The 16368-nt window shown below is 44.0% G+C and overlaps 1 protein-coding gene across 11 annotated transcripts in view; it reads left to right on the plus strand.

Moving 5' to 3' along the window:
• Positions 1 to 16368, plus strand: part of LOC123770466 (NK-tumor recognition protein) — a 75745-nt gene that overhangs the window by 42032 nt on the left and 17345 nt on the right. For 10 of the 11 annotated variants that reach the window (XR_011228470.1, XR_011228471.1, XM_045762331.2 and 7 more), the window contains one exon: positions 13996 to 14101. Coding sequence is in view for 8 of the 11 variants with exons in the window: in XM_045762331.2 (XP_045618287.2) it covers positions 13996 to 14101 (106 nt within the window). In the remaining 3 variants the exon portion in view is untranslated. Of the gene's footprint in view, positions 1 to 4679; positions 4804 to 13995; positions 14102 to 16368 lie in introns of those variants that run through there. The other variant, XR_011228472.1, reaches the window with a different exon arrangement.

Here is a 16368-nt window from a genome sequence, read left to right on the forward strand (position 1 = left end):
GAATGGGCATGAAACATGCTGGGAAGCTTTAGTCAACCCACTACTGAGATGAAACTGGCTACAGAATACATTAACTCTAAAAAAAAAAAAATAGAAATCGGTGAGTTATCAAATAAATCTAAACAAACAAGTGTTAACTGAACAGCTCTCCACGTCCACCAGGTGGTGCGTCAGTCTGCTCCGGGTGCTGATGTCGTAACCCAGATTGGTTCCGGGTGACGTAACCCAGATTGGTTCAGGGTGACGTAACCCAGATTGGTTCAGGGTGACGTAACTCAGATTGGTTCTGGGTGACGTAACCCAGATTGGTTCTGGGTGACGTAACCCAGATTGGTTCAGGGTGTCGTAACCCAGATTGGTTCAGGGTGTTGTAACCCAGATTGGTTCAGGGTGTCGTAACCCAGATTGGTTCAGGGTTAAGGGTGACGTAACCCAGATTGGTAAAGGGGGTGGGGGGCCCACCCCTTTACATTCTTGCATGATGCTGAATTCAATACAGGAACTGAGACTGCTGTAGTGTCATAAAGATGAGTGAGCTGGCTTTTGGGACTCATTCCTATTGCATTTTGTGAGGGTGTATTGCTAGTCGGTGAATTCTCTTACTGCCTAGTCTACTTCAGCTTTAGTTTCAAGGTTGCCTTCCCATCGGGCTCGTACGTAAGATAAACTCCTTTTGAGCGTTACCCTGTACTGGATAGTGCTTCATGACTTACATTGCTGAAACAAGGCCTTATATATGAGGAAATGTAGTTAGTGTAGTTACCTAAGTGTAGTTACAGGATGAGAGCTACACTCGTGGTGTCCCGTCTTCCCAGCACTCTTTGTCGAATAACGCTTTGAAACTACTGACGGTTTTGGCCTCCACCACCTTCTCATGTAACTTGTTCCAACCGTCTACCACTCTGTTTGTGAAAGTTAATTTTCTATTATTTCTTCCATCATGCAGGGTGCAGTCGCACCTCCACAGATCTCCAGTATCAGCTCTTGATACTGGTAATGGCTCAAAAGGGCCACCACTTAGGGACTGTTCATGCCCGTGCCACCTTTTGGGTGGCTTAATCTTCATCAATCAATCAATATATTTCTTTGGCAGCTTTGTTTAGTTAGTTTAAATCTATGACCTCTTGTTCTTGAAGTTCCAGGTCTCAGGAATTCTTCCCTATCAATTTTATCGATTATTGTTACTATTTTGTACGTTGTGATCATATCGCTTCTTTTTCTTCTATCTTCTAGTTTTGGCATGTTTAAGGCCTCTTACCTTTGGTCATAGCAGAGCAGAGTTCATCCTTCAGTTCTGGGAGCCACTTAGTGGCATGTCTTTGCACCTTTTCTAGTTTGTTGATGTGCTTCTTAAGATATGGGCACCATACAACCGCTGCATATTCTAGCTTTGGCCTAACAAAAGTCAAAAGTATTTTGCCATCCATGTATTTAAAAGTAATTCTGAGGTTAGAAAGTTTAGTATAAGCTCCTCACACAATGTTCTTTATGTGGTCCTCAGGTGAGTTTTCTATCTAGAACCACCCCTAGATCTCTTTCTTTATCAGAATTCTTTAAAGATTTCTCACATAATTTATAGGTTGTGTATGGTCTATGTTCTCCTATTCCATAACACTCCAGTCCCCGTGGTGTAGTGGTTAAGATGCTCGCCTGGCATTATAACACTCCAGTCCCCGTGGTGTAGTGGTTAAGACGCTCGCCTGGCATTATAACACTCCAGTCCCCGTGGTGTAGTGGTTAAGACGCTCGCCTGGCATTATAACACTCCAGTCCCCGTGGTGTAGTGGTTAAGACGCTCGCCTGGCATTATAACACTCCAGTCCCCGTGGTGTAGTGGTTAAGACGCTCGCCTGGCATTATAACACTCCAGTCCCCGTGGTGTAGTAGTTAAGATGCTCGCCTGGCATTATAACACTCAAGTCCCCGTGGTGTAGTGGTTAAGACGCTCGCCTGGCATTTCCCCGTGGTGTAGTGGTTAAGACGCTCGCCTGGCATTTTCCCGTGGTGTAGTGGTTAAGACGCTCGCCTGGCATTTCCCCGTGGTGTAGTGGTTAAGACACTCGCCTGGCATTTCCCCGTGGTGTAGTGGTTAAGACGCTCGCCTGGCATTTCGCGAGCTCTTTGTCCTGGTTTTGTATCCTGGCTCTGGAGGATTTATTAGGCTCAGATCCTTAACTGTAGCCTCTGTTTAACCCAACAGTAAAATGTGTACCTGGTTGTTAAACGATTTTTCACGGGGTTGTATTCCAGGGAGCATAGGATTAAGGACCTTCCCGAAACGCTACGCGTATTAGTGACTGTACAAGAATATAAGAACTCTTGTATATATGAATAAATAAAAAAAATATCATGGCATTTATTCATATTAAATTCCATTTGCCAAGTTGTACTCCATATACTTATTTTATCCTCTCCTGAAATCAGGGTTTTCAACTGCTTAAACCTCCTTATTTTCTTCCAGATTATAACGCATTGCATAATTTATTCCCAAAATGACATGGTCACTTTTACCCAAGGGAGGAAGATACTGAATGTCAAATATCTCTTCCTCTTTCCTGATGCTGTAAATATCAACTCCAGCATGGAGAGAACATCCTCGTAGCTTGTTTAACATGTTGATACATGACTGTTTCCAGGGGTGAGGTTTACGAATCTACAGGACCAAAAGTCCTCTGTTCTAGCTTCATATGCCTCCCAGTCTATGGATTTCGAGTTGAAGTCGCCGACTACCAACAGTCGTGATTTATCTTTATCCGCTCTCCCTATAACCATATCTCTTATTGCTCTTTGTTGACTGGCATGTTTTTGAGATAGACCCTCCCTCTTATGGAGTTCTTTGCCAAATGCATGCATTTGTTAACCAGTTGCCTTGCATTTCTCTTGATTCTATTGTCTGCTTTCTCTTTCATTTCCAGGTTGTTATTCTTAGTGCTGCTAGTAGAGATCATCAACCATTTGCAGACGACGAGTCACTATAACGCGGCTTGAAGATATGAGAACTAAACCACACACCAGAAGACGACGACGTTTCAGTCCGTCCTGGACCAGTCGTTGTCTCCTCATCTTGTGATGTGTGATTTAGTTCTCATATCAGCCACTTGATTTATCTCCGCTGAGGTCTTCTGGTGCCTTTATCTCAGAGTGAAATGAAATCTACTTGGAGTCTCAGTGGGGCCCATCTTTTCTACCTGTGCTCTATAGATGGCTACTTTCAGCCCTGCCACGTTATGTGCACGCCTCACAATTGTTGTGTGCTTTTTCCTCCATTAGCCATTAGACCTGGTTGCATTCTGCCTTATAAGAGTTTTGGAACCCACTTTCTTGTATCCTTAGTTCCTTTTTCTTGTAGGTGAAGGTGATAATTCACTTTCTGGAAGGAGGAGGCCAACAGTAATTTCAACAGTAGTTTTATACGACAAAGAGTACTGGAAAGATGGAACTCCACGAGCATAGCTCTCATCCTGTAACTACACTTAGGTAATTACATACATTTCCTTTCCCTTTGTGCTTCCCTTATTGGGTTTGACTCTGAGCCGGGTTCTGAGCTTTGTCCTCCGTCTTGCAGCGAGGTTTGGGTTTTTTTGTTCCTCGATGGAACTTCTCTGGGTTGGTTTCAGTGTGCACTCTTAAGCATGACCTCTCCTTTGTTTTTATGTTTGTCATTCAAGCTGCTGTTGTGGCCATTTCCATATTTTGTAGGCACAATGGTGCTCAGCAGTAGTGCACCTTGTGCCAACCCATAATTTTCGTGCTTGGTTATTCAGGAGACTGAGTAAGGTGTTCGCCATGCCTTCACCCGGTCTCTTGGTAAGTATGCCTTCATTACGTTGGCCAGAGAAGTTCTTGGGGCATTGTGAGTGCTCTGTGTCATACTTTTTCTAGGGTGCACTTTGGCTTATATATATACACTATATATATAAAGATGGCCTCATGAGTTGTTCTAGTTTGCGAAAGATATTTTTCTGGGGTATGTTGAAGAGTGCCTTCTGTTCTGGGTTCAGCTCTGTGGTCCATTGTTGCAATTTCTGTCTTGTTTTGACTGTGCTAATGGCTGATTTTCCTCCCTTTCATTTTTCTTGGCCATTGGCCTGCTTTGAGTCCTAGAAAACACTTGGCTTTTGGCCGGGTGTTTTCTAGGACTCGCTGCAGCCTAGTTTCTTAGCGGTTAATTCTCTCCAAGAGATTGTTCTGCTCTTGCCCATGCTTTGTATGATGGTCCTGGCCTTGTATCAGCTCATTGACTGCTATACCTACTGTAGTTATATGTTCTGCTCTTGCCCATGCTTTGTATGATGGTCCTGGCCTTGTATCAGCTCATTGAGTGCTATACCTACTGTAGTTATAGATGCAGAATTATATATATATATATTTTGTTTTGTTCTCAAAGGCTTTCCTTTCTTTTTGAGACAAAATCTTGATTCTTTGTTCTTGCCAGGTGTGATTCCGTGTTCTTAGGCTTGATGTGCTATGTTTTTCTCCCTGACTCTCTGGATAGTGGGCAGACCTTCTGGTGGGGCCATCTGGTGGTCATGGCACACATGGTTTCAGCATCATGCTTCCCTTTTGGGTATGATGTATGTGAGTATGCCATTGTGGTTAAAAAGATATTTTGAACATGTCCACAGCCAATAATGTACTGTATCAGGATCCTGGGTTTCTGGAAATCAAACTGTATGCAGGCTGCGCTGTCTCCCTGACGTCCTTCAACTCGGCATGGGTGTATAGCCCTAGGATGACTATCTCGTCCTGGAGATTTGGTGCCACTTTCCCCGGGTCCTGCTGCCATGGCTTCACCCGCCATGGGTAAGTCTCTCGATTTAAATTTTTTCCTTTTTTATGTATTGTTATGTTTGGTGCCCTTGGTAAATATTTCTTGGTCTTGTAGTAAAAATGTTGTGAAAACGCTCATGGAAGTTACTGAGAGAACCTGCCCAAAAATTGCGGCGAGCGTAATGAAAGGTCACTTGGCAGGCGGTTCCTCAGTAGCTGTCTATCCCCACTTAGGCTCAAGAGTGATGGGGCTACCACACCAGCACCATCAGTGGATTCGGTCGCCACACGATTGCCGGGTGGGGAGCTGCGTTGCGGATCGTGTCATACGTAACAGTTGCTTGTTCAGTTTTGTTTCACGAATCGGGATTTCCAGTGTTTCTCGGAGAGAGAATTAGTGTGCTCTGCAACTCGCTTTCATTTAGCTGTTCCATCTCAGCAGTAGATTCAGTAATGTTTCCCCGTGTGCTCCATGCCCTTTTGGGTGGGGAGGGGGTAGGGAGGGGGGGTAAGACAATATTTGGAAGTGTATGTTGTGTCAGTTGGGCAGAGATGGTCACAGGAGCCTGGCATAGAGATACTGGTGCCAATCATCACTGCCATAAGCTAAGGCCAGCTACTGAGGAACCCCCAAGATAGTGGCATTTCATTATACTCAACTTTTTTTTTTAAGACAATATGCAGATATGCAGATAATGAGTCACAATAATGTGGCTAAAGATATGATGACCAAACCACACACTAGACTGACTAGAAGATGATGAGACGATTCGTCCTGGATCATTATCAAGTCGATTGTGCCTGATAATGGTCCAGGACGGACCAAGATGCCGTCATGTCTTAATCTTCTGGTGTGGGGTTTGGTCATCAGAGACAATATATCCTTAAATGTACACTACAACTTGGTCTTTAACCCTTAAACTGTGGCTATAGACAGGTTGAAACAAACTTACAAAATGGAAGACCTGTATGCAAAAATTAATGAAAATATAAATCAAAATCATATAATGTACCTGTATACACATTTTTGTTAACCAGGTGACATTCTGACAATCTATACTAAATTGTATGATGTTTATAATATTCATTAGCAGCCATTAATATTAAAATTCTGTATGGAAAAGTGTGGCCATTGACTAACACTACATGTTTGATATTGGCCATCATCACACAAAAATGGAACTTGCAACTGAAGATATGCACCTCTCATTGCGATGGTTCTTCTACTAAGGCAGCAAGCAAGCAGTGGCCTCATGTGACTGCTGGGTGATGATACAGTATTGGCATGAGCACCTCAGTAATCCAAACAGGCACGGATGATAAAATCACGACGCTACTCTCACCCTTGTAACCCATGGCAGTCAACACACCCTTTTTGTACATCATGCAACGTAGACAGTGCCTAATAGTTTTCCCCAGCAAGGTGCCTTCCTTTGATAGTAACTTACGTGGCAGTCAACACACCCTTTTTGTACATCATGCAACGTAGACAGTGCCTAATAGTTTTCCCCAGCAAGGTGCCTTCCTTTGATAGTAACTTATGTGGCAGTCAACACATTACGATGACCATAATTTAAGGGTAAAGACCAGTAATAAGGTGCGTTGTTAAGACCACACTGTTAGGCCTGTTATAGGACAAATGCCCATTAAGGTATTCAATCTGCAAATTTAAACATAAGAAATTTTTGTTACTTCATAGCTTCCTTCCTTACCTTTAGTTACTTTTCGTGTTCCTTCCATGTCGTGTCCTGTTAAATATTTTTGCGAAATGTTCTGGGTTTGATTCTCAGTTGATGAGAAGTCTAAATCACTTTGGCTTCATCGGCTTCACTTTAACGAAACAATCATGGTTGTAGGTGCAGTAGTTCATTCAGTTTTGTAATAGTGCAAATTATGTGATATATATATTTTGTCTTGGAAAATATATCAGCTTACATTATCATTAATGTCTTTCTATATATTTCTTGAATGTGTCTTTCTCTTATCTCATTTCCATGTTTTAAATTGTGTGTGTGTATATATTTTGTCTTGAAAAATATATAGCTTACATTATCATTAATGTCTTTATATATGTCTGGAATGTGTCTTTTTCTGACCTCATTTCCAGCTTTCAAACTGTCTTGTGACTCCTGCATTAAAATATAGAAGTATTAGTGGGGGAGCCCTATGTTGCTCCCTGAAACTTATCTCACTGAGATGACTCCCAAGCACTAGGTCACACCAACCATGGAATTCTGCTTGGCCTCCTGGGAACCATGAGCCAGAACCTGACCCACTTATACAAGTGCAAAGAGCAGGTGACATTCTGCCACCCCACCAGGAACACATCCAACAAGTCAACGAACCAATACAGACCACTGCTGGGTTCAAAAGAACTGTAGCCTCGAAACAATGTAAACAAACGATTGAATCTCTTAAAAGTAGTGCAAGTTTGTTAACAGTAACCCCCCACGTGGAGGGAGGTGGGGGGGCTGAGTTTCAGGTTTTTGCCTAGTCTTTCAAATCAGTTCTGTCACTGGTGTTGGTGTGTGCATGACTAGGGTCATCGACTGTGTTACTCACTTTGCTTACTCACTCACTCTTGGTTACTCACCCCTGGGTTGTCAACCAGTCGTACAGGTACCACTGCTTCTGTGCTGCTGAGTGCTGGCCCTCCTTGGACTTTGCTTTACACGGGGGCATTTGCTTAGTATTGTTCTCTACTTAGCTTCTTGAGCATGTTTACTTTCTAGTTTGTGATTACTGGAAGAGGGTTCTGGGAGCTCTCTTATTCCCCAAACCCAGCATGGGGGCCAAGCTTAACTTGTGATAACATGGTCCAACAGGCTGTTTCTTGGAGTACCCCACAGGCCCACATATCCACTACAGCTCTGATGATCTGGCACTTCTTGTAGATACTTATCTAATTAATTCTTGAAGAAGTCCACCTTAGTTCTGGCAATATTTCTAATGCTTGCTGGGAGAGTATTGAACAGCCATGGACCTTTGATTGTGCCCCTGGCACCTCTACTCCTCATCGGTTCTATACTACATTTCCTTCCGTATCTTTTGCTCCAATATGTGGGCCTATGGGCAGCTGCAAGCAACAGCCTGTTTTACTAAGTTATCACAAGTCTAGCCTGGCCTTAGGCCTGGCTCGGGGAATAGAAGAACTCCCTAGACACACTCCAGGTGAGATCCAGGAACCTAGCAGGGATCTGTATTGGTTCGATGAATTTCTTGATGCTTTACCAGTAGGGTGGTGGAATGTCATCCACTCTGTTTCTCTGGGAGGGGGGCCAGATTCTGGCTCGTGGTCCACAGTAGGCCAAACAGAACTTTACGGCTGATGTGACCTATTAGGTCGGAGCCACCGGGGCTCATCCAGAAAGAGGAATTTCATTACATCCAACACTGGTTCTGAAGGTTAGCATAGGTTACATCTACAGCTCTTCTAATTGGTGTCTCTATGATAAGTTACAGAACAAAGTACTGTACAATATATCAATTATAAGTCTTGCTAGTTAAGTTTATCACTCATTTTTCCAGCCATGACTGTGTTAGCACTTTAACATTCAGACCCGTCATTACGTGGACATCTTCAAGAGGAAACTAGATTGTTTCCTTCAAGGAGTGCCGGACTAACCAGGCTGTGGTGGGTATGTGGGCCTGCGGGCCGCTCCAAGCAACAGCCTGGTGGACCAAACTCTCACAAGTCAAGCCTGGCCTCGGGCAGGGCGAGGCGAGTAGAAGAACTCCCAGAACCCCATCAACCAGGTATCAACCAGGTGTACCTTTGCGCACGTTTTGGACATCTCAAGGTCCTGCTCAGTGCCACCTAAAATGCATATTTTCTGACTACCTTCCTGTTGATGATATTGCTTTTCACTTTGACTTCGATCCAATTTCACCACCTACCTGACTACCTTTTTCTAAAGAAAAAATCCCATATAACTTTAACTGTCTTGTTAGCTGGAATGTTTTTTAATCAATTTAATAATAAATAACTAAATGGGTGCTATAGTATAGTGGTCTACATCCTCGGCTCACAATCAAGGGACCATGTTCGATCTACTGTTGGGACAAAAATGGTTGGGCACATTTCCTTTCACCTGATGTGGCTTTTCACCTAGCAATGAACAGGCATCCAGAATTACTGTAGGCTGCATCCCAGGAAAATGTCGTAAGGGTGCGGGGATTTTGTTTCATCCTTACTGAATGCAAGTACTGTACTGTACATGAACTTTTATTAAATGTAAAGTGAAATGTTCGTAGTTGGAAGAGCTTGTCCTCCTCCCTTCAAACAAAACAAGTTAACTAAAAAAAAAAAAAATTAGGTATATACAGTATTAGGAAAATGGTAACTGTGCTCAGATGCTGTTTTCTTTAATAGTCTTCCGATAACATTATTCAAAAAATTGGTTTCTGGAATAATGTTTGTATACTTTATTGACTTAGCCAGATTGAAGGATTTCTGAGGTAGAAACTGGGGGATTGAATGATAGAACCCGGTGCTTATCTAAAAGGCCAGAAAACATAGCTACTCTGGGCAATTTACCAAGTAACAAAATATTTAACATTTTCAGAGAAACTGAAAAGGCACAGGCATATATAGAATACAAAAAACACTAGAATCTAACAGTTACAAAAATAAATGTTGAAACAGTAATGACAAGGACAATTTATACTGTACTTGGTCGAGTAAATAGTCATGAAAAATTAGTACTTCACAATTAACAAATCAAAAACTTTTAGAGAAACTGTAAAAGAAACAAACACCTGAATTTCTTAAAAGCCTTATCACAACATGTTGCACACGAAACAGAATTGGGAAGCGTAATTAAAAAATTTGCTTCTAGCAATTCGAGCACAGGCGGTAATTTCATGTAGTTACTGGAATGGTTTAATAGTTAATGGCTATTTATTTGTCTAAATGGGCACACATGGTGGCTCCCTGAATAGCTTCACCCAATTCAATCCATGCCAGGCCCATGTGAGTCATTGTGAACCTATCAGGGACCAGAAGTCAAAACAAAAAAGGAGTATAGAGGCACAAGGAGCATTGCATATTAAATCACTTTTAACTTTAAAAAAAAATGCCAGAAAGGCAAACGACAAAAATAGACAATCACCGACATAAATGAACATGGCAGATGAGGCATGAGATGTGGAACTGGACGAACCACCCGGTTGTGAAGCAGTTTACTTACTAATTGCACCTGCATGCTTCCACGAGGTCACACACCTAGCTTCTCAATGCCTCGGCTAGACACCTTGGTCATTTTGCATGGCGTGTTATATCAGTCGGCAGCGATTATGCTAATTCCTACTGCGTGTTCTTCGAGTACCGGTTATTCAGAGTAGTAAGGCCATCTTGGATTTTGTCCTCCTGGGGCCATTTGCTTGTGTACTTGTTCATTATTTTAATATTTGTTTCACATGCATGTACAGTATATCAATGTCTCACTTTTCGTGTGGACTGATTCACCGTTTGCTTCAAGCTACAGTACTTATTCCTAGCGTTACTTCTACTACTACTACTACTACTACTACTACTACTACTAGGTTTTTGCTGGTGTGTGTTGCGTCCGTGCTGGCAGGGCTTTCTTCCCTGGTGAGTTTAGGTGGTTGTCTCTGAGAGGCCATCCTCCTTCGGGGGAAAGACACCCTTTGCAATACAAGGCTATGTGGATAGAGGGCAGTTATGATTTTTGTTTAAGGGTCACACAGTGTGCTTGTTCTACAGAATGCAGTTTACACCTCTTATGATCCTAGACTACTTTCCGCATCTGTGACATTTGACGAGCGGCCGCTGTGCCCGGTGTTTTCTACTTGGTGTATTCTTCGGAACCTGGCAAGCCCTTTGTAGTTTTGGTGGGCCTTGGGTTTGCTGTATTTAAATGGCCACTCTGACTGCCTTCACCATACCTCCTGCTGGACGAGGAATATCTTCCACTCTGAGGTCTGCAATATGTTGTCATTGGGTCTTGGTCTTAACTTAAACTGAGTCCCTGGAGGAAGGTTATCAGGTGGCTGCTACTACAGGGCTGGTTTTCCTCTGTCATTTGGTGTTGTGTGTTGATGTGGTTGCTTCAGTCACCACCTCTGGCTAACTATGATCTGGTGGTGTTGGGTCTACTAAAACATCTGAGAGTTTTGGTCTCTGGAATTGGTGATTCTCTGGGAACCACCTCCTCCCCTTCTTCAGTAGATCGACTTGAGAATGGTCCAGGACGGACCGAAACGTCGTCGTCCCTTTAACTTCTAGTGTGTGGTCTGGTCAACAGTAGAAGTAGTTGAACCACCATGTCTTGCTGCCTTCTGCTTTTTGGAGGTTTTATGGCCATAGATCCTTTCGTGTAGGGAGATGTTTTTCTGTTTACTACATCTGGCATGGTCCTCAGCTCGGCTCTGGTGCCCCCCATTTATTGAATATCTGGGGGCTGGGGGGCAACTTAGAGTTTGGTACCCACCTTCAATGTTCAAGATATATTCTTCAATGGCTTCCCCATGTGTGCACTTCTGGATTGGCTTAGAATTGCCAGAAGCATCTTGTGTGTTGAGGTTCCGAATTCCAATTTTCACCCCTGGACCTGTCTTCCTCTGAATTGTGGTCACTACACAAGGTTCCTAATTAATCCTGCCCTGTAAGCAACCCTCTCATGTCCTTAGGGGTCTGGCTTGGCACTCTCCGTAACTGAACACTCGAGCGGCATAAGGTGAGTATGGTCTTGCGGGCATTGTTGGGTGGTGCTACCTTTGCACTTCTTTGTGCTTGTCTGTGCCATCCTTGCCCCGTGATGTGGGCATGTGGCAGCTGTATGTTTAGTTGCCTATGCTTTCTGGGCTCCGTGCACACTTGGCTACAGTTTTGCATATTTGAACTCTGTATGGTGGAGCTGTTCTTTGACCAGCTCCAGGGTGCCTTGGATGTCTTGTCGGCTGTGTTTACATTAGGGGCCTTGGGAGCACTGCTCAAGTTGCTTGTTCATACTCCTTTGGGAGGCGGAGGTGGGCATCTATTCTTCTCATTTGTCTTGCCTACAAGCTGTGCTAGTCCGAGCCTTAGATTTGGCTTGGTATTTGTCCCTCTTGTCTGCCTCCCTGCTCCTCTTTTTTTTTGTAACAGTGATCTACTTTAGTATCCTCTGCTCTGTGTACCTCTGTAAGTGATCTACAGTAGTACCCTCTGCTCTGTGTACCGCTGTAAGTGATCTACAGTAGTATCCTCTGCTCTGTGTACCTCTGTAAGTGATCTACAGTAGTACCCTCTGCTCTGTGTACCGCTGTAAGTGATCTACAGTAGTATCCTCTGCTCTGTGTACCGCTGTAAGTGATCTACAGTAGTATCCTCTGCTCTGTGTACCGCTGTAAGTGATCTACAGTAGTATCCTCTGCTCTGTGTATCGCTGTAAGTGATCTATAGTAGTACCCTCTGCTCTGTGTACTGCTGTAAGTGATCTACAGTAGTATCCTCTGCTCTGTGTACCGCTGTAAGTGATCTACAGTAGTATCCTCTGCTCTGTGTACCGCTGTAAGTGATCTACAGTAGTATCCTCTGCTCTGTGTATCGCTGTAAGTGATCTATAGTAGTACCCTCTGCTCTGTGTACTGCTGTAAGTGATCTACAGTAGTACTCTCTGCTCTGTGTACCGCTGTAAGTGATCTACAGTAGTACTCTCTGCTCTGTGTACCGCTGTAAGTGATCTACAATAGTATCCTCTGCTCTGTGTACCTCTGTAAGTGATCTACAGTAGTACCCTCTGCTCTGTGTACCTCTGTAAGTGATCTACAGTAGTACCCTCTGCTCTGTGTACCGCTGTAAGTGATCTACAGTAGTATCCTCTGCTCTGTGTACCGCTGTAAGTGATCTACAGTAGTATCCTCTGCTCTGTGTATCGCTGTAAGTGATCTATAGTAGTACCCTCTGCTCTGTGTACTGCTGTAAGTGATCTACAGTAGTACCCTCTGCTCTGTGTACCGCTGTAAGTGATCTACAGTAGTACTCTCTGCTCTGTGTACCGCTGTAAGTGATCTACAGTAGTATCCTCTGCTCTGTGTACTGCTGTAAGTGATCTACAGTAGTACCCTCTGCTCTGTGTACTGCTGTAAGTGATCTACAGTAGTACTCTCTGCTCTGTGTACCGCTGTAAGTGATCTACAGTAGTACCCTCTGCTCTGTGTACCGCTGTAAGTGATCTACAGTAGTACTCTCTGCTCTGTGTACCGCTGTAAGTGATCTACAGTAGTATCCTCTGCTCTGTGTACCGCTGTAAGTGATCTACAGTAGTATCCTCTGCTCTGTGTATCGCTGTAAGTGATCTACAGTAGTATCCTCTGCTCTGTGTACCGCTGTAAGTGATCTATAGTAGTACCCTCTGCTCTGTGTACTGCTGTAAGTGATCTACAGTAGTACCCTCTGCTCTGTGTACCGCTGTAAGTGATCTACAGTAGTACTCTCTGCTCTGTGTACCGCTGTAAGTGATCTACAATAGTATCCTCTGCTCTGTGTACCGCTGTAAGTGATCTACAGTAGTATCCTCTCCTCTGTGGAGGAGATAAAGGAGACGAGAGAGATACCAAATAATATACACATGGAAAATACTGGAGGGTCAGGTCCCTAATCTACACAGTAAAATAACAACGTACTGGAGTGAACGATATGGAAGAAAATGCAGAATAGAACCAGTGAAGAGCAGAGGTGCCATAGGCACAATCAGAGAACACTGTATATACATCAGAGTTCCGCGGTTGTTCAACGTCCTCCCAGCAACTATAAGAAATATTGCCGGAACAACTGTGGACATCTTCAAGAGAAAACCAGACTGTTTTCTAAAAGACGTGCCGGACCAACCGAGCTGTGGTGGATATGTGGGCCTGCGGGTCGCTCCAAGCAACAGCCTGGTGGACCAAACTCTCACAAGTCAAGCCTGGCCTTGGGTCGGGCTTGGGGAGTAGAAGAACTCCCAGAACCCCATCAACCAGGTATCAAGCTAGTACTTTTTTAAATGATCTACTTTAGTATCCTCTGCTCTGTGTACCTCTTTAGAGTCAGGGGCCTTTGGTTCCTGTTAGGCTTACAATGACTCACAAGGGTCTGCATTGAATTGAATTGGGTAGCACTATCCAGGTAACTTGCAACAAGGACTCACCAGAAAGAGGCATTTCATTACATTCAATGTTTTTTGTTTTTAACCAATTTAATTTAGAATTTGCAAATGAAAATGTATTTATCATTCTTTACAGAATGCCCCCATGCTACCAACAAAAACAAATGCAGAGAGACTAGCTGGCCAAGCTAAGCTTCGGGAGCAGTTTCCAGTGTCCAGTGGCTCGCAGCATCGGACGAAAGGTATTTTGTCATCATTTTGTCATGACATTTTGTGTCATCATTCTGCTGTCATCGGTCACATTTACACTTGAAATATTGATGTATTTTTCCCTCTGATAGGTTTTGCATTTATTGTGTTTTATGTTGTGATTAGTACATCAGAGGAACTAGTGTAATTACCTAAGTGTAGTTACAGGATGAGAGCTACGCTCGTGGTGTCCCGTCTCCACAGCATTCTTTATCATATAACGCTTTGAAATTATTGACGGTTTTGCCCTCCACCACCTTCTCACCTAACTTATTCCAACCGTCTACCACTCTGTTTACAAAAGTGAATTTTCTTATATTTCTCCGGCAGCTTTGTTTCGTTAGTTTAAATCTATGACCTCTTGTTCTTGAAATTCCAGGTCTCAGGAGTGAGACCTGGAATTTCTTAATTGAAATGACTCCTGACTGAGTTAGACCTGACTGGGCTTGTTTGAGACATGATGGTATCTCTCTCTCTCTTTCCCTGCCTCCAGCAGCAGTGCTTAGCCTGCAGCTTCATCCCAGTCAGGTGTTGGAGCGATTCAAGGTTACTTGTGAGTGGGTTGAGTGGTTGTGCAGAAGCTTGAACTTTGTCTGCATGGTTTTCTCGCTAGGCATCATTCAAGTTTCTCCATTTCCAGCCTTTCCGCCCCTTTTGGGACTGGTGGGTTTTGACCTGTTCTGCCCTTCATCGGCTATCGCTTCACCAGCTTCCTTTTCTGGCACTTCGGGGTTTGGTTCTGTGGCGCCATGTTTACCCATTGGTCAATGTGTTCACGAACACCTCGGCTACAGGTTGGAGCATTGTGACCACCACTTGCCAGGTCCCTCAGGGTCGGTGGTCAGGTCTATTCCTTCAGGCACACAGCATGGTGTGTGAGTTTGCAGCTGTGTGGCATACCTTAAAGAGGATTCGGCTTCCTCCATGCTCTGACTCCACTCCAACTGTTCCCCATTGGTTCATTGCCTGAACATGAGGCTTGCTTAGGTCCCTCCTTCTTTGGGACTGGATACTTCGTGTAGTTCAGTTTCTGGATTCTTGAGATTTTGTTCTTTGCAAAGTTCACAAGTGGGGTGTGTCCAATGTTCTCGTGATCTGGTTGTCATACTTCCATCATATTTCCATGGAGCAAACCATTGACGACGCATCCCACTCGTGGCTCTGCACACTTTGCAGTGTGCAAAGTCACCCCGATGTGGACCTCTACACATCGGCATGGAACCAGCACCTCTGCAAGCACACAACGTAACTGTCCCTATTGTTACCTTACAACTTACTGCAAAGCTGTTGCATCTTGATATAAACTTTTTACAATGTGTTAGAAAGTTGTTACAACTTCCTAGATACTTGTTACTACTTGTTAGAAGGTGTTACTAGTTGTTCGAATGTTGTAGAAACTTCGTAGTTTCGTTGTGTGTTTGGCGAGACCTTCCCTCCTATAGGCACCATTCCCAGATCACGGGTCTCTCGTGGTGAATGCCCTCCAGCTGGACTGGTTGAAGTATAGGTGCATTTACCTATTTACCCTGGTTGACCTGTTGCTCCGAGTTCTGTTCAGTCTGGAATCATACTCGGGGAGGGTGATCCTTGTGGCTCATTGGTGGCTGTCTGGAATCATACTCAGGGAGGGTGATCCTTGTGGCTCATTGGTGGCTGTCGGGAATCATACTCAGGGAGGGTGATCCTTGTGGCTCATTGGTGGCTGTCTGGAATCATACTCAGGGAGGGTGATCCTTGTGGCTCATTGGTGGCTGTCTGGAATCATACTCAGGGAGGGTGATCCTTGTGGCTCATTGGTGGCTGTCTGGAATCATAATCAGGGAGGGTGATCCTTGTGGCTCATTGGTGGCTGTCTGGAATCATACTCAGGGAGGGTGATCCTTGTGGCTCATTGGTGGCTGGCTCAGCCTTGGTTTCTGGTGCTTCTAGCCCACTGTCTGAACCCCCTGCTCCATTTTCCATGGCTACACCTTTATCAGCAGATCTGCCCGCCTCCACATTTTGCTGCTTCGAACTCTTTCTCTGGTTTACGCATCTGGAGTTTTTGTCACAGGTCTATTGCCATTGGTATAGTGAGCACGAGGCTGGTTTGGATGTGTCTACGTCTGTCTTTATGATGGGAGTATTACGTTGCCTGGTGTTCGTATTGTCTCTTGTTTCTTCTTCATCATCATCATCATCATCGTCATCATCGGTTTCTGTAAGGGTGGTCTTGTTCATTTTGTCGTTGTGCTTGTATCAGAAACTACTTTCTTTAGGT

Source organism: Procambarus clarkii, chromosome 14 (genome assembly GCF_040958095.1).
Source record: "Procambarus clarkii isolate CNS0578487 chromosome 14, FALCON_Pclarkii_2.0, whole genome shotgun sequence".
Taxonomy (NCBI): Eukaryota; Metazoa; Arthropoda; class Malacostraca; order Decapoda; family Cambaridae; genus Procambarus; species Procambarus clarkii.